We start from the raw sequence: 25,499 nt of genomic DNA on the forward strand, positions 1-25,499 counted from the left end.
CCTGGAGCCCATGCTGGGTGTAGAATCTGCTTAAGATTCTCTCTCTCCCTGTCCTCCCTCTCCCTCCAGCTCACACTATCTTTAAAAAAAAAACAAAAACAAAAACAAAACAAACCAAAACAAACAAGCATAAGCTTCAGAATTAGACAAGCATAAGCTTTAGAATTAAATTCCAACTCCACTACTTACTAGTGGGATGATCATAGCAAGCTAACATACTAAAACCAGTTTCATTGTCTGTAAAATGGGATCACAGTTGTACCTACTCTAAAGGATTGCTGTGACGATTATGAGATTTTTGATAATAATAAACACTAAAAACAAATAATTAGTTCCTTTTATTGTTTGGATCAATTTGGACTGACACTGTATATGTAAGGCTTGCCATCCCAGTGTATCTCAGATTGCAAATGAAGCAGTGAAGTACAAATAAAAATCAATTATAATTAGTATTAAGAAACAGTTTTTGTATTTACACCTCCACCAAAGAATGAAATAATCCTAGTTATGCCTTAAATTTACTTGATTCCTTTGTATTAAATTAGTCAAATGTTAAAGGCAGTCACAAAATATATGCTACAAAAATTGTCTGAGATTTAAACTTACATCAATATTTATTAAGCACAGCATTTCTGTGGATTGAACATTAACGATTATTTAGAATAAAAAGTCTTAACTTACTGTAGGAAATTTTTCCAAAGTCCACTGATATATTACTGAATTTATTTCAACATAAAAATTTTAAAAAGAAGTGTTTAAGTATCTCCCAAGCCTTCCTTTAGTGTTACATGAAATTTCAACAATTAAATATTACTAAAAACAAATCAAGAGTGGGACAAACACTGCTTTGGTTCTACACTACACAGTATTCTAGTTGAGAATCACTGCTTTAGAATTACTTAATTCAAAAAGAGATTCTGGTATAGACAATGAAGGAAAGCACGACCATAAAAGCTAAAGGGTTATAAAAAGGTTTTTTCACTCAAGCAGAACTATACTCAAATAGGTAGATTTTCACAGTTGTAAAGTTTTTAACAGCTAACTTTTTCTCATTTCATTGTAGATCCAAGTCCTCGAATTCTTGTAGGTAATAACAATACTGTAACACAGATATAGTAAATGACAGAACTTTACAATCATTTGTACACCTCAATGCGTATAAAATCATTTATGATGAATTCCAGTCTTACATGACCTGAAATTTGATAAATCACTTAGATTCTGGAGCTAAGACTGCCACCTGAAATGGAATGCTTCACCTACACTCTCTTTGCTCTCTTCCTTTCTTGATTCTTCCATAAATGTTTTTGTAGTCTCTATTTAATGTTCTTCACCCTGAGTTAAACCACAAAGGGAGGAACTGTGTTCATCCAGACGGTCTACTAATTATAACACTGCATAAAATTGATATTAAACATTTAACTGAAGAAAAAGATAGAATAAAATAGTATTTAATATGTTATCTAATTATATTTTGTAAGTTAGCATAAGCACATAAGCTTATGTTATGTGGGGTTAATCATGCCAGGAGAAAGAACTAAGAAATTATCCAGCTATTTAAATATTAGAAACTAATGAAAAGGGCAGGTAAAATGGGCAAGCCTCCTGAGAAATTTTTTCTCCTTGACAAAGACAGTTTAAATAAAAAGCCAATAAACCTTTTCCTGTGATATTCCTTGCATCTGATTGTTACTCACTGAAGAGGAAGAAAGTGTAATAGTTTCTACATAACTGTCAACTGAAGTAAGTAAATAGAAAAACGGTTTAAGTTTGAAGAATAGAACGGCTAGAGTTCCATGGACTTTCAGGTTACTTTTGACAAAATTATGCCAGTGAAACTTAGCAGTTTCATATACAGATCATGGTAAAGACAAAACTCATAGAAGACCTTGTGAAAAATAAAGTGGACTTTAAAAACTCTTGTCTTCTGGATAAAAACCTTGACTAAGATCTTTTTACATTAGAATCATGGATTTAGGGAAAATAATTTTGTGAACGCAGTGAAAGGCTTAATTATATAATCATAAATCATAATTTATCTATGCGTTCTCTCAATTGCCTGATATCATTCTCTATAGACGATGAGAATCGAATCTAAAGAAAAGAAGTGAAAAAAACCAACAGCTATCCTGAAGGTGGAAAGAGGACGCCAAAGTCTTACTAGCATAGTTAGGTTAGATAAAGAAGACAATTCATATGGCCATGCCTTTAAGCATGTCTCATAGACAAGTGAAAGTTCTAAGTGAACTAGATCTAGGAATCTGAAGAAATCCAGATGTACAGTACTTTACTCTTTTTACACATTGCTGGATTAAAGCAGTATACAGGAGTCCTGTGAAATCCTTGCATCACCACTAGAGTCAAAAATTATGAAGTGGAAAAAACATCCTTGTGATCTCTAAGATATTAAGCAATGTCTCCTTATTCATTTTTGAAAAAGAACTTTAGAACTACATTTATATTAACACCAATGACTTTTGGCCACGAGCTGTAATCCATATTCTTGGTTATGGCTGCTATGAAACCACTGAACTAGAGAATGTTCTCAGTTGAACGTTGACAGAATATGCAAAGCAGCTTATATTTTTACATGAACCTAATCTCTTTCCTAACACTTTCAGTGATGGCAATCATCTGATTTTTCTGCTCCACTTTTAGATTCTCTTTTGAACAGAAAGAATTTAAAAAGGTTTAAACATACAATGTAAAAAAAAAAAAAGCAGCACAGGATGCCAAGATAAACATCACTGGAGGTGTTCAAAGGCTAGACAACAACTGAGAAGCTATGTTTTAGACATGAGACAAATACGAGACAAATAGTTGGAATAAATGACCACTAAATTCCCTTCCAACTCAGATTTATAATTCGAGACTCAGAAAATAAACTCATAGGTGATTATCAAATAAAGGCTTTGGCTCTGGAGTCATACTCAGGTTTGAATCCCAACTCTATCACTTTTATAATATAACTTGACACAACTTACTTATCCTCTCCAAACACTAATAATAAGACAAGAGTATTCAGTGAGATAATGCATTAGTGTCTGGCACATATTAAACATTTAACTTATTAATGATATAACCTGTATTAGTAAGGTATAGTGGTCAAAATCTAAATATCATGAAATATACAGGGAACACTAACTTAGGAGTGAGGTGATATGGTTTCTACATTTGATTCTTGTCTCTTAACTGTATAGATAATTTCTAACATTCTTTCCAGTTACTAAATTTTATGATGCCACATTCTAGGGGGATTTTAATGTATTTAAACATTTATCAGATGCTCATTATGTGGACACATCACTGAATAAACCATACACTAGAATTTATGAGTATACAGTTGAGTACAGGAGATAGGTAAGTTAGAGGTGTGATAAATGCTAAGACAAGGCAAGACTTTAGAGGGTGTTTTGGGGAAATATAATCAAGATCAAGGGTCAGAAAAGAATGTTTAGTAAAGGAAGTGCCACAGTTGGGTGGAGAATCTAAAAGGACAGACACACATAAAATGTTCTAAGTAAAAGGAACAGCACATACAGTTAGCCATGTTAGAAAACTCAAATAACGAAGACCAGTTAGAAGGTTTTGCATTTCCACGTAAGAAAGGATTGTGCCCTGAATAGTGATGAAAGAGATGGATAGGCTTAAGAAAAACTCACAGTAGACGTGGCAGTACTTTACAATTAACTGGCTATGGGAGGTAACAGAAGTTTGAATATTAAGGAGAGATGCCTAGGTAACAAGTTTGAGCATCTAGAGCATATAGATTTCTGGCTTCCTACAGCATACAGATGACACTCAGAACCATCTACATGTTCTAGCATGATGGAGAACGTGAGAAGAGGATCTCAACAGCATCCTGAGGACACCACTAATACTTAAAAGAACAAACAGAAAGGAAAAGCCTGCCAGGTGACTGGGAAGAAATGAGAGGTAGAATGAAAAACTGGAAGGGATGGTGTTCTAGATATCAAAATTATCAGTCTAAAATTTAAAACCTATGACATGTCAGTCATAGTACAAATCAGAAAAATATTTGAAACACCAGAAACCATTTAAAAGCTATTTGACTGTGACTGCAATTGTTAATAACCATGCATATGTACTCAAAGTCTGGAAGGGAATATACAAACACTGAGATAGTCACTGTGTTAAAAACTTGGATTAGGTGTAATTGTTTATTCTATTTCCCAAACATTCCAAAGTTTTAATTTTGAAAAGGCAAATATGTTACTAATAAAGAAGCTGGGGTACAAATGTCTTTTCTAAAAAAAAGACTTTTAAGATAGTATTTTCATGTTCTGATGACCTATCATGTTGTTGTACACTTTAAACCATGGTCTTGAAGAAATTAAGTTTATGCTTGATAAGGCAGGCTATTTCAACTAAACTGAGAGAGAGTAAACAAATGCTTAAAGTTTTACTTGTTTTTGTTTTAAGCAGCACTATTACTGTGGATTTAACTTTAAGTCCTATTTAGACACAGGAACTTTATTATAAACACTTAAAAATTAGAAAAGATTTTACACACAGTAGGTACTCAATTAAAAAATCTATGTATCTAAAATATAAATTTTGTTGCATATATTTTTAAAAGTAAACATAGAAAACGTATCTTTATAGAATTATTCACAATTAAGGGCAATGGGAAACTGACATAGCACGTACTAGGAGGTTTTACATGTGATTCATTCCCCTACTCCAAGAAACATCTGCAGCTCAAAGCAGATTTTTAAATTGCTTCCCCCGAATGTCTGCTATCTATAAATCCTAAATATTAAGGGGTGAATTCCTTAATGGTTACACTTGGCACAATACTATTCTAGTAAGTACTAAAACTTTCCTAACACATATATATTTGCTTATAATCACAGCATTAAATTTCAGTAGAAGGTATTTTCCAATGTAATAAATACTTCATTTTAAATTATAAGAAACTCACCAAATTTATTTTTTTGACAGGTGCTTTAAAAGATGGTTTTATAATAAAGGATGACCTACTGCTACTTAAGTTCAAAGGAAATCAAATTTATGTATTCACATCTTCACTCAATATAAAATTCTCCCTTATCCTGTAAGTTCCCCAGGGTTACTCTCTGCATACCAGCATACAATTGAGAGCCATGGTTCCAGTTAGAGAGCTGGATCTGAATCCTAGCTCCACGACTAAATGGCTATGTGACCCGAGCAAGTTATCTAATCTAAGCCTTCAATTTCCTTCTCTGTAAACTGAGGGTACTGATAATATCTATATAATACAGCTGTTGTGAAAATTAAATAACATGCCCAAATACATAGCATAGTGTGTGACACACAGTAACCACTAGGTAGCAAAAATAAAACTACTCTGTGGAGAAATCCAATCAACATTTGAGCACAGAGACTGACAGTATGAAATTACTAAACTAAAAGTGGGTAAATTCTCATCTGTTCCATCAGTCTAATAATCATTTATAATAAACTAGCCTGGGATAAAATTCTAAGAGTTACAGAATCAGTGTACTCATTAAAAATTTCTTTCCTCTATCATATAATTGGGTATATAACAAGGCTTATCTCTTGTTAATACATTACATCTTGTATCTCTTAGATACATTCATTAGCAATGCTATTCAACTGCTTTTGAAAATCTGACAAATGCTCTGAACCTTTCACCAAAAACTGAACATACATTATGCTCCATCCAGTATTTCACAGAGTTCATGATCCCCTTTGAGGGATCATGAGGCCGACTGACTACTAAAGATGGATATCCTACACTAAAGAAATTAGAAATTATTCCCCTAATTCCCAAGTTATGTAGAGTTATTATAGCAACTGAAAAAAATAAAAAGTAAGAAGTTTATAGAATCCAGGACAATTGTTATTAGTTTGTTGTATTTCCTTCCAAACTACTAATGATTGCAATTACTGTTTTACAAAATTTAAGTTTATAGAATATGATCAAAGTCATGGAATACCACATCAGAAACAATTTAGAATATCATTCAAAAGACAGGACGTGTATGTGTAAGGGAGAGACTGACTAACCCAGCGGGTTAAGGATAAAGTTAGAAATAGATATGGCAGCCTATTTGATAATTTCAAATAATTTTTGATACACTTACAGGATAGGTACACCATACTTTAATGAAAATATTAATTCTACAACTGTATGACCTGGACATATAACTTAACCCAAGTTCTTTTTCTTTTATCTGCAAAACATGATCATCTTCAGATTGAGGATTAAGATCTCATCCTAGTCCAAATTGTATTATTCGACGAGTCCCCTACAAAATACAGCTGTGTAAAACAAAGCAAAAGAAGAAGCTATATAAAACAAGTTTTAAAATTTTTGTTTTCCAAGCAGAATACAATGCTGAAAGGAAACATTTTCAGGACATACAAAAAAAAAAGTCTATTATTGACTTCTAGTATATGATTTTCATTTGATATTGGTTCTCAAGGTAAGAATTGAGAAAATTTTCCTGGCTTTACTTTTACAGACATCTAGAAGAAAAATGAAATCCCAAAAGCAAAGTAATTTCAACTATATTTTGTGAAGAAAATGGATGCAAGGGTTTTTTTTTTAAATAAAAGATTAACATATTAGTTCTCAAGTATCTCCTGTGATATAACTAGAAAGTATCTGGGGCTCTTAACTACACTGTAAGCATCTAGAGCCGATGCCATAGCAATATTTAAATAATGTTTATGTAACACAGGATGTCTCTTTATTTTTTAAACTGATTATTTATTAAACACCACTGCAAAGATATGGCCTTCAGCCTCATGAAATTTTGAAAGGATTACATACTCCCAAGTATTTAAAATTCCAAGTTTGAACTTATATTTAATACTATACTCAGTTATACAATGTGCTCATTTTGTTCATAAATATTCATCTCAATACAATAACATCAGGTATAATACATAAAATCTAATCCATTAAGTCTTACCAATTTATGACCTGATGAGACACTCTTGTGGACAACATTCAGTCCTTAGAAGCTAGAATAACCCTCCAACCATGTGAGGGCATCACAACTTTTAAACTTTCGGCTTTCGATCATTATTATGTCACATTCCTCCTCCGATGCTGAATTCTAAAAAAAATTCTAGCAAAGAGTTTAAGTAAATAAGTGTTTTAATCAAATAGCCTTTAAAAATCTTTTATAGCAAAGTTTTATGTTTTACCATGATTACACAACTGATATTTTGTACTTAAGTATTTTTTTAATGTAAAATAATTTCATATTTAATCTGGATACTTCAAACTGCAAATGTCAACATGGACTTTCAGGCCATCAGTAATACTTGTTAGTAGAGACTCAAGGAGAAATGGAACCAATTAAAGGTTTAAGATCATGATCCAGAAATTATGATTTAACACCATAACTTGCTACAGACAGTTCTGTAGTCCTATAGAATGGCACTTGAGTCTATTATCTGGTTCACATCCATATGAATTTCTAGACTTCTAACACAGGTGGATGGATCAGTAAAAATCCATACTGATCATTTAAATGCTCAAGACAGCATTCGATTTTTATACCTAAATCCTAGTCTGTCTCTACCACTCCCCAATTTTAAAATTAGACAACATGATGAAAAGAATAAAATTTTATTATGCATTTTATATAACAGACATAATAATGTATCCTGTTCAGAAGTGGTCCTACAGCTCATCTGTGTACGGGCAAAGAACAAAATTAGGGGTAGGAATATTTAATAATGGTAAAAATTACTTCATTAAGAATAATATTACATTTATTAAATTTTTACAAGAAAGCTTTCAATTGGGCATCTACTTTAGTTGTTGATGGGTAATATTAGTAACATTTTCTGTGCAGTATAAATACTCATGTCTATTTTTAATTGTCAATAATCCACAGAAAAGGCAACCCACATATTTATGGGCATATCTTTGCCTGAATTAACCCCCTAAATAAAATGGCATAATGGGGCAAGGGGAGGAAAGGAAGCCATTACTGAGAAAGATCAATAAATGCAAAGCTATAGAAAACTCAAAGACAGCATTGTAAGGAAACTCTGCAGTCATCTCCAGAAATGTAAGACCCAAATATGGGGGGTTGGAATTATGCTAGTTAATGGAATTTTTCTATTACACATGGTCTTTAAAAGTCTCCCACACAATCTGAATATGAGGATTTTCCGATTTACAAATGAAATCTTTCCAAATGTAATCTCACAACACATTTGACTTCAATAAAATCATACAACTTTACTATCTTTTGTCGAAGCACAGCCTTATAATGTAATCACCTGGTGAAGGTAAAAACCCATACTGATGAGGATAAGTAGTCGTTTAAAGTTGTGGTCATTTCATCAACATATTACCAAAACATTTTTAGCAAGTTTTTATGCAACTCTTGTCTCCTATCAACCAAAATACTACCATATTTAAAAAAATTATTTGGATTATTTACTCATTCATGGGCCAAGTCCCACGAGAAGATACAAAACCCAGCCATATGTAGCAAAGTATATGCTTCCTGAAATATATGTATCTGTAATGCTGGTAATTTGTCTTGTCTGTGAGGGCTTTGATGGACTGGCCATTTGAAGGGCAGACTACCTGACCCTCTGTTAAAGGGCCTGTCAACAATAAGCACTGTTATGACAAATGCCTGGAAAGCCTCTGGAATACAGAATTAAAACCAGTCATATAAAGCAAATTTAGTTATTTTCCTATGAACTTTATAGAGAAAAATTTTAAAGGGTGTGTGCATTATACAAATACATGGTAAATTAAGGACTTAAGAGCTGTACTACATTTAAAAATACAAAACTTCCATTAACAGATTTTCCTCCATTATACATTTTCAAAATTAGTTGCTGCCAAGTACAGGGGTTACCTTTGAAGGGTTTCAATAACTAAATTCGAACATGTAGGAAATCCTTATTAAAAAGTTGAAATAAAATTGGGTAACTGAAGTGTTTGTAGATGAACATAGGATTAATTAGATATTCTTAAAATTTTAATTTAAAATTAGAATTCTCCCCAAAATGAATATTTAGAAACTTATTCTAATATATCAATCATAATCTCCAATCTCTGGCAAGATTGCCATCAAAAACAAATCCTGAACATTTCCCATATTATCATTCCATTCTTTAATTTGTGAGGAGGAAAAATCCTACTCGAGAGTGAGCTACTGAAGTCGTATGGTATAGTCCAGCAAAAACTAGGCTTAAGTTTATCATTATTTAGCTAATTTTATGGCAAATTTATACTGACAGAACAAAGAGAGCACAGGGGCAAAAAAGGTGGATGATCTGTAATTTCCAGGTCCCCTGAAAACTGATATGGGAAATCAAACAAACCTACAAGAGTTCCTAAAGGAACCTGCTATTTGAATGTGCTTAGCTTTGTTTGACACAAACTTCAAGTGTAAACAAGCTTCTTCAAAAAGTTCAGTACACTGTTTTGAGGAATCTTAGACATGATAAATCAATGCTTGCTTCCCTAAGTGTCAGAAATGCTTATTTTTTTAAAAGGAGAAAAAGGAGAAATGGGGCAACCCTGTATGCTCCCAATAAATTACGTATAGTCTTTCCATAGATCACATATTGGGGAAATGAGGCTAGGAATATCAAAGATAAGCTTATGGAAAAAAAAATTAGTCCAAACGTATCTACTAGAATAAGAACACTGAAAAGACAATGTGTTCTAAGAAATTCATATATAAAAAGACATACACAATTATGGATGAGCCAAGATACAATTTAAGATGATTAGTTATGTTAAAAACTAAGTATGAGAAATATAAGAAAAGGTGTTTAGCATGTTATGCATCATATCAAATGTACCTATCAGTGGAAGAAATGCAAAATATATGGCTTAAAAAATTTCATTTATACAGCTTTGGAAAATACCCCTAACAAGACAGGTTATTGATATTTTAATAGATCATGTTCATTCACAAATGATTTTAATCCTTATTCTTTCAAAAGGAGTAGAAACAGCATATAGAGGATTAAAAGAAATAGAAATCGAGGGTTGGGACAGAAGACAAAAGCGGAAAAAACAGAGTAGTGGAAGCTAGTTACTATTATTCAAATACATATGTGGTAAGGACTGACAGGCTTTGTTAATAGAAAGCTGGATATCTGACTCTGAACTTTTACTAAGAACAGCTAACATTAGGAAATATAACTACTCTTAAAGATAGCGTCACATACTATGCTTTTAAGAGTTATTATCTCCTTTATTGAAACAAAGCATGTATGACCATTCCAGTAGCATCACATACTATGCTTTTAAGAATTATTATCTCCTGGGGCGCCTGGGTGGCTCAGTCGTTAAGCGTCTGCCTTTGGCTCAGGGCGTGAATCCCAGAGTCCTGGGATTGAACCCCACATCAGGCTCATCCACTGGGAGCTTGCTTCTTCCTCTCCCACTCCCCCTGCCTGTGTTCCCTCTCTCGCTGGCTGTCTCTGTCAAATAAATAAATAAAATCTTCAAAAAAAAAAAGAATTATTATCTCCTTTATTGAAACAAAGCAGCACGTATGACCTTTCCAGACATACATTTAGCAACATTTTCTGCACTAAGTTAGCAATATCTAAAATAGAAACAGATGCTAAAATAAACTTTCTGAAGATCAATAGTTAATAGTCACTGTGAACAGGAGTGGGATTAGTCACACAATACAGCTCTTTTCCCTCCTTGTTACCCTTCAAATAGTGTGTAGACCTAAGGAAAGAATCCATTCTTTATCTTAACATACCACCAGGTAGATAAGTAATAAGATACATTTTTGGTTTCCAAGACACAAGTTACAGGCAACACTATTTCTGGGCCAAATACCACAATTAAAAACTGAAGGAAAAAAAAATACAAGGAGCACCTTCCAAACCTTTTAGTATTTACAACCAAGATCTTTAAACTTTGAAAACAACTAGGAAACAAAGTGGCATAAAAATGCTATTTCTTAAAGATATATATCAATGAATACATGTATTCTAAATCACTACCACCTGTTTAAATTTATTTCTGTCAAATATGAAAATGTTTTAGAAGTAGTTAACCGAAATCTAAATGGAGAAGCTAATTTTTGGTAAGCTAATGCATTTAAATGCTTTATATCATGATCACAAAAATCTAATATATATCTTGATTTGAGTGATTTAGAATATTAGTACAAGTGCACACATGCACACACACAGAGAATGCCAACTAGAATACAGTCAGTCATTTCTCATCTACGTTCCATCCCAAATTAATGAAACAAAAAAATAAAACAATTCTACTTAATATTTCTTTCTTCCCAAAAGGTTGCCAAACTATCTGCAGGTTTAAATACACTGAAAGAAGTGTGAGTTTAAAATTTTTAATTGTTGAAGACTGGAAGGAAAATAAAACAAAACAAAACAGATGTTATGTTTGTTCTGGTTCAACAACTTCAGGCTATATATTTAAATATCCTTCTCATCCGAACAAGGTCAGTAAGAGTTCTTTTCTTAAAAAGCTTTTCTACAGAGTTCTAGATTCTGCAGAAAAAAATAAACTGGGTTTAGCAAATTAGTTTATACACTAATTCACACATACAAGAAGTTTCTGTCCTAGTCAAAGGTCTGGTTTACTTAAAACTATTCTGGTGAAAGGCAAAAATAAATTAACAACACCAACAACAACAACAAGACCTTACCAACTATTTTCACCTATTTCAACTATTTCTCAAATTTCACCCTGAAAATAATTACCATGACTTTTCAGAGTAGGCTGTGATGACTCATGTTAAGAAAATTCACTAACTAAAGAAGGTGGTAAACACATGAGCAGAAACATATAATAATGGATGAGCTGTCAATAATTTCTCATCATCAATTCTGAAGTCTGGTTATGTGATGAAAATAATGTCAGCACGTCAGGTGTCCCATTTCAACTTGCCATAGCAAAGCTAAGAGAGAAGAAATGCTTAGGATCCACTAAAACACCGCATCAAACAATGAGATGCGGATCTGTGGTTAAAAATCTGGCAGTAGATAATCAACCTTAACTATCAGAATAGAACTAGGAGGATACAACAGAATATAAAGGATAGCAATTACATAATTTGTAAACCCAAGAGGTGACGTGACTATAAAGGTCTTCAAATTATACTACTCTTTCCAATTCCAGATAATTAGAATCCCAACTTCATACATATATGTAAAAATCACATACAGACAAAAATTGGTACATGAATACACTTCAATTTCTGTTCTAAGAGACACACCCACATTAATATCCACACGGCCTCCTTCTCTTGCCATCACCCGCACCTCCCAAACTCTGAGAAATAAAAGACAACCTCATAACATTTTTCCAGCCCCAAGAGTTCTTTCAGCTGAATTTTAGGCATCTTGCCTATCTCCCCTCCCCACCCCTTATAATACAGACTTTAAGTCTACTCTAATTTAAACTTTAAGCAGTCCTACAGAAGACTAATACAAGTATTTATTTATATATGACAGAAGGAAAAAAGACAGGTGTTTGATAATTAAATGTAATGTGTGATCTTGTATTATCTCTTGGATGAGGTAAAAAATGGTCATGAAAGACATTACTGGGACAACTGCAAAATCTGAATATAAACTGTATATTACATATTAGATAACAGTATATCAAACCTGAATTTGCTAATTAAACTACTGTTAGATTAACAGAATCTTCTTAGGCAACATATGCTAAAAGTTATTTTTGGGCCAAATAGACAGGATATCTGCAACTTACTCTTAAATGGCTCCTAAATAATATGTTAGGATAATAAAGCAAGTATGACAAAATGTTAATGTTCAATATCTGTAAGATTATTGGAGCTTTTCATTATTCTCGTAATTTTTCTGTGAATTTGAAATTTTTTTCAAAATAGGAATTCAAACATTTCCCCTTCTTTTTGGTTAGTAAATAATATTCTCAGAATCTTCTAGGGTCTAAGATCACTTATCCTCTTCAGGGCTTCTCCTGTTCTCTAAAAGTAGACAGTGTTTCCCAAGAGCCTGGCTTGACCTTCTTACCCTACTCTGCTCACTCTCGGCAACCTCAGCCTTTCCTAAAGCTTAAACTCTAAAATAATAATAATAATAATAATAATAATAATAATAATAATAAAGAATCAAGTAAATGGTCTTCAAACTCTTCTAGCCTTAGCTTCTCTAACAAGCTGTGTGTCTGTAGCTCCAGTTGTACCTTGAGTATTTCTACCTTGACTTTCTACCAGCTCACTCATCCAAAAGTAGCTAAAACCAGAATCTTACTATTATTTTCACTTTTCCAAACCAATTCTTTCACTAATACTTCCTAATGGTACCACCATTCCCTCAGTCAATTAGGTTTGAGACTTCAGAGTCAAATTTGACTGCTTTCCTCATCATATCCCTTGGGTTACATCATCGTGTAATTCCAACCTTCTGGTAACTATTCTTTCTTCCTCTCCATTGCCTCATTCAGGCCTTCATTACCTTTCTATTATCTTTGGTCTCTGTCCAATCCAATAGCTCTTCTCTGTTGTCTTCAAATGATTTGTGCACCAAATTTAACCATCCTTATCACATATGTCCTGTACTTTCACAGTGGCTCACTGTATTCCTCTAATAGCAATTCTCCCTTTCCCTCAGGTCTTTAACTCTGTATGACCAAATTCTACCCACCTTTCAGGTTCCAACTCAAAAAGTCACTTCCTAAAGAAGCGTTGACCAATACCTCCAGCTGTACTTGAGAGATGTAAAATGTTTGAATTTTAAATGACAGTTATCACTTTCAGTCCTGTGATGATGTTCTTACCTATCTTTTTCCATATCAAGACCCAGCTCATTGGTTTCCCTAGTGTGATCACCACTTAATTGCCTCTGATATGGGATTCTTTCCTAATAGTTTGCTAGTCTTCCATTCCTTAAGCAAATACACAGCTCTTTGAGGTTTTCTTTTAAGTAGGCTCCATGCCCAGCATTAACTCACAACGCTGAGATGAAGACCTGAGCTGAGATTGAATCACTTTACTGACTAAGCCACCCAAGCACCCCTTTCAGGTTTTCTGATAATCACGGACAACAATGACAGCAGAAGGAGCTCAATTCCAGAGCTAACCTCTTCTTTCTCATTTAGAACTAAGTGGGGGGAAAAAAACTCTACAGAATAGGGATTTTAAAAGTCATTGGCTTTAAACCTCATTCAAGGTCAACATCCTTGACATAGTCAGGAAGAGAGTTATTAATTGTATTAATATTAATTTGTACCGATGGCAAGACTATTTTTCAGGGATGCATCTACTTGCAGAAAGCAAGCTCAGCCACTCTTGAAACACGCCCTTGGCTATTCAGGTAGAGTATAAAGAAAGTAGTTTCTAGTAACCTTTGTATTTAGAGTAACTATCCTATAGCAATGGAGTACAATAGGTCTGTAACCATCTTTTCCTGTTTTTTTCTAGTTATAAAAAGAAGGTCTAAAATTACATTAGCTTTTGTGACGGGCCTGTCACTTGCTAATGAACATTGTAAAACGCAGGCAACTAATACATCTAGGTATTTTTTACTCTACCTATTTAACCAAAATTTCAACGTTCCTGAATTTACATACAAGTTCCGTCAATTCCTCAATTTCTTCACGTTTCAGACTGTTAAATTTATAAATGCTAACAACCAATAATAGCTAAAACTTCCTGTTTTAAAGTCTGAACATTTTATTAGCATGTCCTTAGGTTTTTATATAAATCTGAGATCCAGTCCTAAAATTTGACAGGTCACTAAAACTTTGTCCTCTAATTTCATGTCTGATTATCCTCTACTGGGTATCGGTAACTGAAATAGGCCGAATGTAATCACATAATAAATTATGTAAGTCCTAAGTACAAATTATTAGAGAATATATTTGGGGTATTTACAAAATAGTTCAGGTTCATATCCTCAAGGCACTTCTAATAAGTAGAGAACATCTACCTAATAAGGAGAGAATATTTGACTAGTAACAGTCTCCCAACGAGTAACTCACTATGGTGATTCTTCAAAATTATGTACTGTTGACCCTTTAATAACATGGGTTTGAACTGCACAGGTACAGATAAATAAGGATTTTATTTATCTTCACTGATGTACAGTTGACATGTTATTTAGTTTCATGTGTAAACATAGTCAACAGAGTGATTCAACATGCATGAATTTTTTACAGTACTAAAATGTATTTTCTCTTGTGATTTTAGTAAATTTTCTTTTCTCTAGCTTAATTTGTAAGAATACAATATATAATACATATACAAAATATGTGTTAATGGATTGCTTATTTTATTAGTAAAGCTTCCAGTCAACGGTAGGCTATAAGCAGTTAAGTTTTGGGGGAATCAAAAGTTGTACTTGGATTTTCAACTGTGTAGGGGGATGGGTGGTGTCAGTGCCCTTAACCCCCACATTGTTCACATCAACTATAGTTCAGATCTATGACTGTGCAGAGCCATATAGTTGAATCTCAAACATTGGGTGAAAGAACACAGACACAAAATAAGGAGCTTACAATATTTTGTGTCTTCATCTGGGTTCCTGGTTACATAGGTACGTTCAGTTTGAGCTGTACATTTATGAATGGTATACCTTTCTGATACAAATTATACTTTAATAAAAAGATTTTTAAAGTCTTATTACTGAGCATTCAAAAACTAAGATTAGCTAAATTCTGAAACCTGAGTTTTACCATGTGGGTTAGCAAGTACTGGTGGGTGTTAATGATGTACCCAAGCTTCTTGGAGAATGAATAAAACAAAACAAATTATCTCATACAAGCAGCTTATTTCTGATTTACTCTTAACTTCAAAAATGAAATCTCATAAAAACAATGATAGTGAATACCTGTTTTCTAACACAAAATACTTGATTTAAACAAGAACTTTTTAAAATCCAATAATTTTTAAACTAGGTGTAAATAGACGTAAGTGAATAATCACTATAAAAGACAAAACAATTTAACTGAAATCAGGTAAGTAGTAAAAAGACCATAAACTCGGGCATTCATTTTAAGTTAATAACCCACGTGGCCACTATTACTTTCCTTATTCATTTCTCTTTAAATATTGGTGCTATCATAAGGAAGGACAAGCCAACTCCTGGGGATAGTGCACCCAGCAAATGTTACTCTCATCTGTTAACTACATCTATGCATTTTCTTTATTAAGGCAGAAAGACTGTATGTGTTTATCAGTGAAGTTTATATCCTGACAAGCTATCTGATTTCCTCCTTTAGTCTACCTGAGCAAAAGTTTCTTCCTCCCTAGTGCTCCTTTACCTTACTGACCTGATATATACCAGAGGGTAAATTTGTTTGCTATAAATTCTTACCCTCAGCTTTTTCGCAAAGGACTCCCAACAAGAGCCTGTTCCCCCAGTGATCAGTAAACGAAGTTTCTAAACTAATTTTGTCAATGTAACAAAGCAATGCCAATAATTAAGTTCTGAAGTGTTCTTTAAAGAAGAAAAGTAGACAGTCAAAATTTAAAGTTACTATTCTGAAATGCCAGTAGGCTGGAATATCACTAAGTATCCCTATAGTAAGATATCTCCAGAAAGCTAATTACGGAAACTACATTATTCATTTTAATAAACAGTCGATGCAAACATTCTGCACTTCCTAAGAAAGGGCTGTATTATTTTTGAGCTGCCAGTATCAATTGTCCTTATATTTGGCAATGGTTTCAGCTTGATTCCCCGAGTACTCTGCAAATGACAAATGGGGAAGACAGAGAACAATGATAGCACCTACAGGAAAAGGGAAAGAAAGGATTGACAGTAGCTTAAACTTCAGTACAATAACTGAATAAAGCATTGGCTATCAATGGAAAAAGAATTTCCAAATACAGGCAGAGGCCAATGGGTGAAAAGCTTCTCAATTTGCTAATTCTAATTTAAATAGAGAAGGAAACAAAGGGGCCATTAGGGAACTCTGAGTCGATGTGAGGAAAGGTATATTAATTACTTGTATTTTGATTAAAAGATACTCTGCTAAAAGAATCCTGGAAAAAATAAAAGATTCCAGGCTTTCAAGTAAGGCAAAACCAAGGATCTTCAGCTATTTGGGGCAGGTTTAATGAAAAGGCACAGGGCTTCAAAGCTGTCTCTACTGAAAATGAATTCCAAGATTTCATAAACGAGCCTGAAATATGGTATCTGTTAATACTGATAAGCAATTTTATACCTCAAACTATGTAGATACTGTAAGGGATTTACAGTCCCTTAAATTCCTGAATGGTTCTGTTTAATAGAATCACCCCCTGCAAAATACTTATTTGCCAAATTAATAAAGTTGTTTTAAAAATCCATAATTTATAATAGTAAAAAAATGAACAAGGCAATTTGGTGAAATCTAACACAAATATGGTCAGGAGAAGTTATATTTAATATTTTTTAAAGCTTAACACACATAAATCTTCAACCCCATCTGCAATGAAAAAGAATGTATACTCCCATAATACTTTATTTGCTAATACACCTACTAAAAAGTCTGCAGATATTTGCCAACTGAGGTCATAGAGTTAGAATTAATAAAGCTAGCTGACTGCTCTTATCAATTGAAATAATTTTTTTTAAGTTTTATTTTAAGTAATCTCTAAACCCAACATGGGGCTTAAACTCACAACCCCGAGATCTCCATGTTCCACCAACTGAGCTAGAGCCCCTCAATTGAAAATTTAATAAGCTGGTTGCAAAGTTAAAAGGAAGCCACTACTACTGGGTTGGACCTGTCACTTTAGTACCAAAGATCCAACCTGCAGTGAAGAATGGCTGATCTAGAATTTAAATTCTGAGTACAGTTTGGCATTAACATACTATTAACACACTATTAACTTCTTTGGCTCTGGACACAGACTTCAAGGAGAAGAGCAGAGAAAATACTTTCAACCCATGAGAAACTACAGATACAGCAACTTGCCTCATTTCTGATACCTTAAATATTTCTGTATCTAAAAAAGAAAACAGATAAGAAGTATTTAGCTGTAACAACAAACGATGAATAGGCAACTTCTGTGGTTGTTTTATGATGAAACAAAAGAAAACTTTTAATGTTAAGTCAAAATTATAAAAAATAAAGCTCATACCTTTGTACGTTGTTCTGATGAAAATAATAGCTCTTATTCATACTGATATCATGGTAGCTTACAAAACTTAGCTATCTGAAATAAATTACCATGACTAAAACTATTCTTGTTACATTTCTCAACAGAATGCTATTTTTCCTTTTTCTAATGGAAAAGTATAAAGTACAACCCAAAGTACTCACCCTGGCTACATCAGAGAAGCCATTTGAATGACTGAGCATTCATGTTTGCTTCATGCCACAATTTACATTTATGTCTTAATTTACTTTGATACTGCTAAACAATTTCAAAATTGAAATTATAAACACTGTACTATAAATTTTAGAACTTCTTGCTCTACAAGTAACTATTTTAAAACATTTTCAGTTAAGGAACATATCACTGAAAAAATACTTTGTTAGAAAATCTCTTTAGAGTGACACACAAACAAATCAAGCCTAAGAATTAAAAGACTGTTACCATTTATAGGCAATGTAAACCATGTCTTAACATGACAGGTACATGCACTTAGCAATACTCTTTTCCAATGAAAGAGATGGGAGTTAGGTCCATGAGTAGTATCCAAACTATGCCAGAGGACACAAATGCATTGCCAGGCAGAGTTAAAAGACTCTAACAAAGCTTTGTGTGAATTTTTAAAACAGCATTTGTGCTTTTCTATTAATTAAACACAGAATGATGGAGCGCTAATAAATATTCAGCAAAATAACTGAACAGAGCACATACTACTTAAAAAATGTGTTAAGCAGAAAGATAAACCAAATTATCTTTTGCTATAAATGAACTCTTCAGACTTCATTCTATATTTTAAAAATTTAAAAACAAAATTTATATAACATTTCTATGAGAAAAACTGTTTTAGGAGTTTACAAAGCAGTAATGCAGGCAAGTCTAGGGAATCTAGCAAGCAAGCTCGATGTTAAAGTTGATCAACAGGATTAAACAATGACTACTACTTTTATACCTTGGTCTTGTCCCTTCTCCAATTTCTTAATATGAAGTAACATTTTGCTTTGAGATACTAAGGTGTTCACAGAGAAATCATATAAAATAGGACAAAAGTAAACTTACTGTAGTTTATTTTACAGATTATATTTTTACATTAAAACATAAAAGGATAAGTGGATATTTCATATAATAAAATTCAATAGAATATGTAAGTCCTTCAAAAAAGTAAATATACTTAAAAGTGAAATAAAAAATGAAGTATATTTATATTCTATTTAAAATATAGATTGCTCTTTTGGTTTATTTTGCTGCTTTGTCCCATGCTAGATACCACGTGATCCCCCCCCAAATGACATATAAAGTTTAGATTTAATGATGAGAAACCAGTACAGTGCAAAGCAATTCATGCATACACTTTTGCATGTATGCATTCCATATGTAAGTATTCATACCTATCCCAGAGGTTCTTTGATTCCTGAAACGTGTTCAAATGGAACGCTTGGTAGAAAGCAGTTGAAGGATTCCTGTGAGATCCAAGAATCAAATGGAAATGAGGTTGAGAAAGTACAGTAAAATCACTACTTTTCAAAAAAAGATGGAAGATTTTAGATTTCTAATATAGTGTAATGGCTTTAATAAAAAGAAAAAAAAACACTACATAAGCTTGCTTAAAAACATTTTGAAAGAAATTAAACTGGATGAAATCCAGCAGACCCTGACAACAATTCAGGATCACAGTTCTAAAAGAAAGGGTAATACAAATAAAAGAGCATCCAATTATGTGTGTGCGCATATGTTTAGACATATATGAATGTGACCAGTTCATAGCCTAATCAACACTACTCTGTATCAGATGCCTTTATAAGTCTCTAAACATTTAGCAGTTTAGCAAAGCTGTTCCCGGGTACAGTATTCATGTAAAATAAATTAAGCTACACCTTTGTAATATAAAAATTCTTAACAGGATCTATTTGATTGAGTTTGACCATGAACAACTGAGTCCTTTTCTGGGTTGGACTTGACATGATTTCTACCTTCATAATCCATTTATTTATGTGTGGTTTCTCTGGATTAGGGCAAAACATGGTGCAACAATTATATGGATGCTTTCTAATCTCTCGGCATTAGTATCGTGCCCCCCCTTTAAAGGGTAAGAGCTCCCACACCTTAATCACCATCTCTTTCTACCATTCCCCGGAGACACATTCCCTAGGGCTATAACCATAGAATCATAGCTCATCCTGGTGAGCTCCCAGCGGGTATGATTCACCTCACATCTCTGGAGCGGCTTCTTAGGGGGCTACTTAAACTTTGACAAATCTGCTAACAGCTCCCCCTCTACCTCAACATATTCCCATAGTTTCCCCAATCCCAAACTGTACATTAGGGAGCTAACAAAAACTTGTCACATTACCTCTAAAATCCTTGACCCACACTGTAGCAGAATAACAGCAAGCTAAGAACATAAGTACTTATTACATACCAGACACTATTCTGAGTGTTTTACATTTATTAACGCAATTCTACAACAACCCTAAGAGGTAGGTGTTATTGTTATTCCTATCTCACCAATAAGGAAGCGGATCAGATAAGAAGTAATTTGCCTGATGTCATAGAGCTAGTAGGTAACAATCTGGTCCTAGAGTTTATGCTCTTAAACCACTATGCTAAACATATAGTGGGGTTCAATTTTAACCTCTCCAGGTCTGTCTCTTTATCAGTTAAATGGTGATATTATGATCTAGCATTGCAGAGTGGTTAAGGAACTAAGACTATATATAAAACTCTTAATAAATATATTTAATGGTCAATAAATAATAGCTATTATTTTATCACCAAAATGAAGTTCAAATTCAACATGGCAATTCTGAAACCCTCACAAGTACCTTAATAGAGTCTCTACAGTATTACTAGTACAATAAGAAAACTATTTCCAAATTCTACTGGAATAGCAATCAAATATCAGTGATCAACAAGCAAAACAAATACCCAACAGAATTCCATGATTTCAAAATTCAGATTCTCATTGTCTTAATACCTACTGAATTTTTTAAAACTACATTTTTTAAAAGGCATTTTTTATTTTAACCACTGGGGTACCTCTTAGATAATCCAAAATTAGGAAAGGCAGACAGACACTAGATGCCAGAGTGTCACCAAAGCAACTATTTGATTAATTGGCATCCTCAGTATATGTACTTCTCTTTGTATGCTCTACCTCCTTTAACTCCTTTCTATGCTTTTAATCCTTTCTCTAGTTTTCTCTAGACTAAGTCCAAGGTAATCAAATATATTGATTAGACCTGCTAATATCAAGGATTAAGAGGCTGCTAACTACTGTTAACAGCTTGTATCCTCTTAAGGTATATTTGTCAGGCCCTTTTTTTCACTGCATTTGGAAATCAGTCTACTGATTTAAATGAAAGTAACTGAACAACTGAAAACTCGATTGTTGTTGTTTTTTTTTTTTTAACCAGGCTTACCCAAGACCATATGGGACAAGTTTGCTATTCTCACAGGTCTGTTGGAGACCTTGGACTTAAAACAGAGTGACTAAAAGAGGAAAGCAATAAATACGAGAGAACAACAAAGAGTAAACCTGGAGGTTATTCTGCAAGCCTGGCATTTAAAATTCATTAAAGAGTATTTACAATATATTTATAAGGATGACATTCTTTAAAAAAAAAAACTTCAGATCCCCTGACTTTGGAAAAATACATACACACATTTAATTTCAATCAAATTCATATGCCAAATAAATAGGTTTTAAACGAAATCTTATGACTTAAGTTATGAGATTCCAGCATTTTCACAGCACAGACTCTAAAAGTGAAATGTTTCTCATAAGTCAAATGTAGAAGTGAAAAAAGAACATTTTATCTGCAGTTAGTTGTACATCTTGGGGCAAAAAAGGAACCTATGAAATAAAATACTATAAATGGACCTCAAGTCTTTAGAACATGTCAGAACAAATGCACTTAGCTTGCAGAAGCTGGAAGTGAATCACTTTGTACATACATTCAAAATGAAGAAGCCATATGGAGTAATACAATGTACGTACTCTAGAAAAATTTAAATAGTCTAGATTCCAAGGAAAAACATTTAGGCAGGCTTATAAAATACGACGTTTTTGGTTTCTCGACTACTTCAGCAGGGATGTCTTCCATAAACTTGAGGGATTTTTAGCACATAGCAACAATTAGTCTCAAAACATTGATTAACAGGCATAGATTAAAGAAGTCTATAAAATCTAGCTGATCAAGAACTTCAAAAGAGCCATTTGTAAATACTGAAGAGCTTGATCATCAAAGACTTCTGTTTTGGAATGGCATAAAATTGAGGAAATTAATAGCCCAAAGAAAACACTGTTAATGGAGATCACTTCAAGGTTATATAGTCTATGTAATCTAAAAGGCACCAAGTCACAACTGACGTTATTAAAAATTTACTAGAAAGAAATACTGAATTTATGCAATTTTGGCCATAAATTCTCTTATGCCCAAGAAATAAAATTTGAAGCCCCCCGTTTTCTAATAACATGTTTGATGTCAATGTTAACTATTAATCTAAATATTAAGGCCAACAAAGCACTTCTTAGGGAGACTGAAGTGTGGTTTATTCTGAATTTCAGACACCTAAATGAAAATGCTGTTTTTCCATTTGTGGACATTTTTCAAAACCAATTAACAAAATATATCCTTTTCCTCCTGACTTCATACACTAAATAACCCGTCCTATTAATTTCTAAGTACATGAAAGTACATATATCGACCTGCTTTGCTAAGATACTATCTTTGTGGGGTAACTGTAACAGAAAAAACATACATATACTACACCTCAAAACTAAGCTATGAAAATTACTGAAGCTTAAATGATGAGGTACATGAACCCTAAACTCAGAAAATACTTTCTTCCCTTATATCAAAACTCAACTTTAGAGATCTTAAATAGAAACCAAGGAAACACAATTAGCAGAGGAATGAGGACCATCTCCAACATTATCATCTAAGGATTTAAAATGATTAAAAATATCCTTTAGGTAAAGGGTTACAACAATAGATCAGTAGCTACAGCAGCTTTTCCTTCCTCCTATCTTATAGTAAGCAAATTAATAAAACAAAACGAACTCTGGAAATATCCGAGAGCACTGGCTTTGGAGTCGGAAGGCCTAAGTCTGAAAATATGCTATGTTACTTAATAACTGTGTGATTCAAATCCTCAAAGCCTCAGTTTCCTTAATCCATAAAAAGGGGAGAAACACTTCCTTACAGTTGCTGAAAAGCTCAAATGAGATTATGCACACATAAGGCCTGACAAAATTAAGCTTGGTTTGTGTTTAATATAGGATTACAGTTTCCATATCATGCTATATAAAAATCAACTTTTAGTAGAGTATCTTCACATATACCAAATATTTCATCGCTATTAAGGTAATATTGAGGCAAACAGAATACTCAAACTTAGAGCTAGGTATACCAAGCTATTTAGTAAATTCCACTGGATAAGAATCCTGACTTCCGGGATTCAGAGCTCCCCCAGGATTTCCTTATTATACAACTTTATTGCAAGATTTTAATTAAAAATACAATAATCACTAAAAAGGGTACTGAAATGGTTCCAAGATACATACTACTTAACAATAAAAGCTTCAAGAAACACCTTTAACAGCAACCATAAACTTCTGATTAAAAAAATCTCAATTTCTCACCATGACATTTAAGCCCTTCACTGTTTCCTGTCAAATTAATCACATCATTTCCCAAATCTGACATCTCATTCTTTCACACTGTTACACAAACTGCCATCCTCCTCTACTCAGAAAATCATCCCTTTCTCTTAACAGTGACCTAACCTAAGTCACCCTTTTAAGAGTCAGTCCAAGAGTTAGCTTCAAAAGAATGCACAAGTAATAATGGGTTGATGATGAGGACCGAAACTGGGTGGCTGGAGAACAGAGGTGCAGAGAGGCTTTCAGTTTATACTCTTGTATATTTAGTATAAACGTATTATCTATGGAGATAATAAATTTTTAAACAGAAATCAGTCTATTTCCTCCCCATACCAAATCTGACTTTATGTCGTACACTGTTCCGATTAGTACCTTATATTTTACTCCATCACAGACTACAATGTATATGAAAGCATACATCTGATAATTATTTTCATGTAATCTGAGATCTTGGGAGGGCAGAACAGTCTTTTTTCTGTATCCCAGACCTTACTATTGAGAGAACACAAAGAAAGTTGAATGAATGACATACTGTCACTTTAAATGTTTTCTTGGGCATTCAAGCTACTTGATGAGTATCTGCAAGGTTCAGTTTTTGTTTTGTTTTGTCACATGATAGTCTGGTGGCAGGAAGGTTAAAGTTGGCAGCTCTCTTATGAAATGTGTCTAAATGTATGGAGTCCTACACAGGGAACCTTAAAATCTGACCAAGTCTCAAATTCTAACTTTACCAATGAGGTAAACTGAGAGAAGTTAAAAGACTTAACTAAAGAAACTAAGTGGCAGAAAAGCCAGGATTAGAACCCAACTGCTACACGGTTTTACAACATTATGACTTGTCTGGCCTAAAACTATGTCTCCCTTTCTCTTACTACATCCATACACCATGAAATTACACTTTCAGATCAAAACTGAAGACCGTTGGTATGATTTATAGCATGTTAAGGTGTAATCTGGGAGAACAGTTTGTGACAATGAAATACTAATATTTCTGTAATGTATGTTTGCCATACATAATATATTATATATGGACTGTTTACAAATTATCTGTTATTACAATTTACCTCATTTAATCCTCTCAAACTCTCCAACACAGGTATTATCCCCATTTTTCATATGGCGAAGCAAGGGGCTTATAAGGTTAAATAACCAGCTGAAGGTCAAATGCCTCAGGTATGCAGCAGAGCTGGGATTTCAGCCCAGGCATGTCCAACTCCACTGTCTGTAATGGTCATTCATATGATATGCTAATACATAATTTAGCACACTACTAATTTTATTTGACCAAAACCTCCCTCTCCTTTTTTGTTTTGTTTTCAAAGGCTAGGAAGACCAAATATGAAGCAAGGATGGGTTTCAGATTAATTTACAAAGCTATTTAGTAAAACTTACTTCTAATTCTCCTTTAGAAATTAGTTGGTTTTAAAACTTTGCTTTGGGTATCTTTCATTCAAAGATTAAACAATTTTCTTGTTTAATAATGAAGAGGGATTGCCTAACACATTAAAAAAATAACATTTAAAATACACCAGCATTATTTACAATAATTGACACATTAATTATAGCTTTTCTTCTATACATTAATATTCTTTCAGCAAATTTTAGTGAAAGCTTATAGGGAAAGGAGGCTTTAAGTAATTTAACATTCAAACTTCACTTATTTGTCTTGCTTACTCCAATTAGCAAGGAACTAACAGTCCATGTCCTAGGTGAAAACTATTAAAATTATTCAGTGATCTGCAGAATTTTCAGTA

General features: G+C 33.3%; 1 protein-coding gene across 4 annotated transcripts in view; it reads right to left on the reverse strand.

Moving 5' to 3' along the window:
* The window catches only part of TSC22D2 (TSC22 domain family member 2), a 53,346-nt gene that overhangs the window by 19,717 nt on the left and 8,130 nt on the right, over positions 1–25,499 (reverse strand). For 2 of the 4 annotated variants that reach the window (XR_004626632.1, XR_004626631.1), the window contains one exon: positions 6,945–7,103. The exons of 1 other annotated variant lie outside the window; for it this stretch is intronic. Coding sequence is in view for 1 of the 3 variants with exons in the window: in XM_034664752.1 (XP_034520643.1) it covers positions 19,469–19,540 (72 nt within the window). In the remaining 2 variants the exon portion in view is untranslated. Of the gene's footprint in view, positions 1–6,944; positions 7,104–19,468; positions 19,541–25,499 lie in introns of all 4 variants that reach the window. One more of the 4 variants, XM_034664752.1, reaches the window with a different exon arrangement.

Source organism: Ailuropoda melanoleuca, chromosome 1 (genome assembly GCF_002007445.2).
Source record: "Ailuropoda melanoleuca isolate Jingjing chromosome 1, ASM200744v2, whole genome shotgun sequence".
In the NCBI taxonomy this organism is placed as follows: Eukaryota; Metazoa; Chordata; class Mammalia; order Carnivora; family Ursidae; genus Ailuropoda; species Ailuropoda melanoleuca.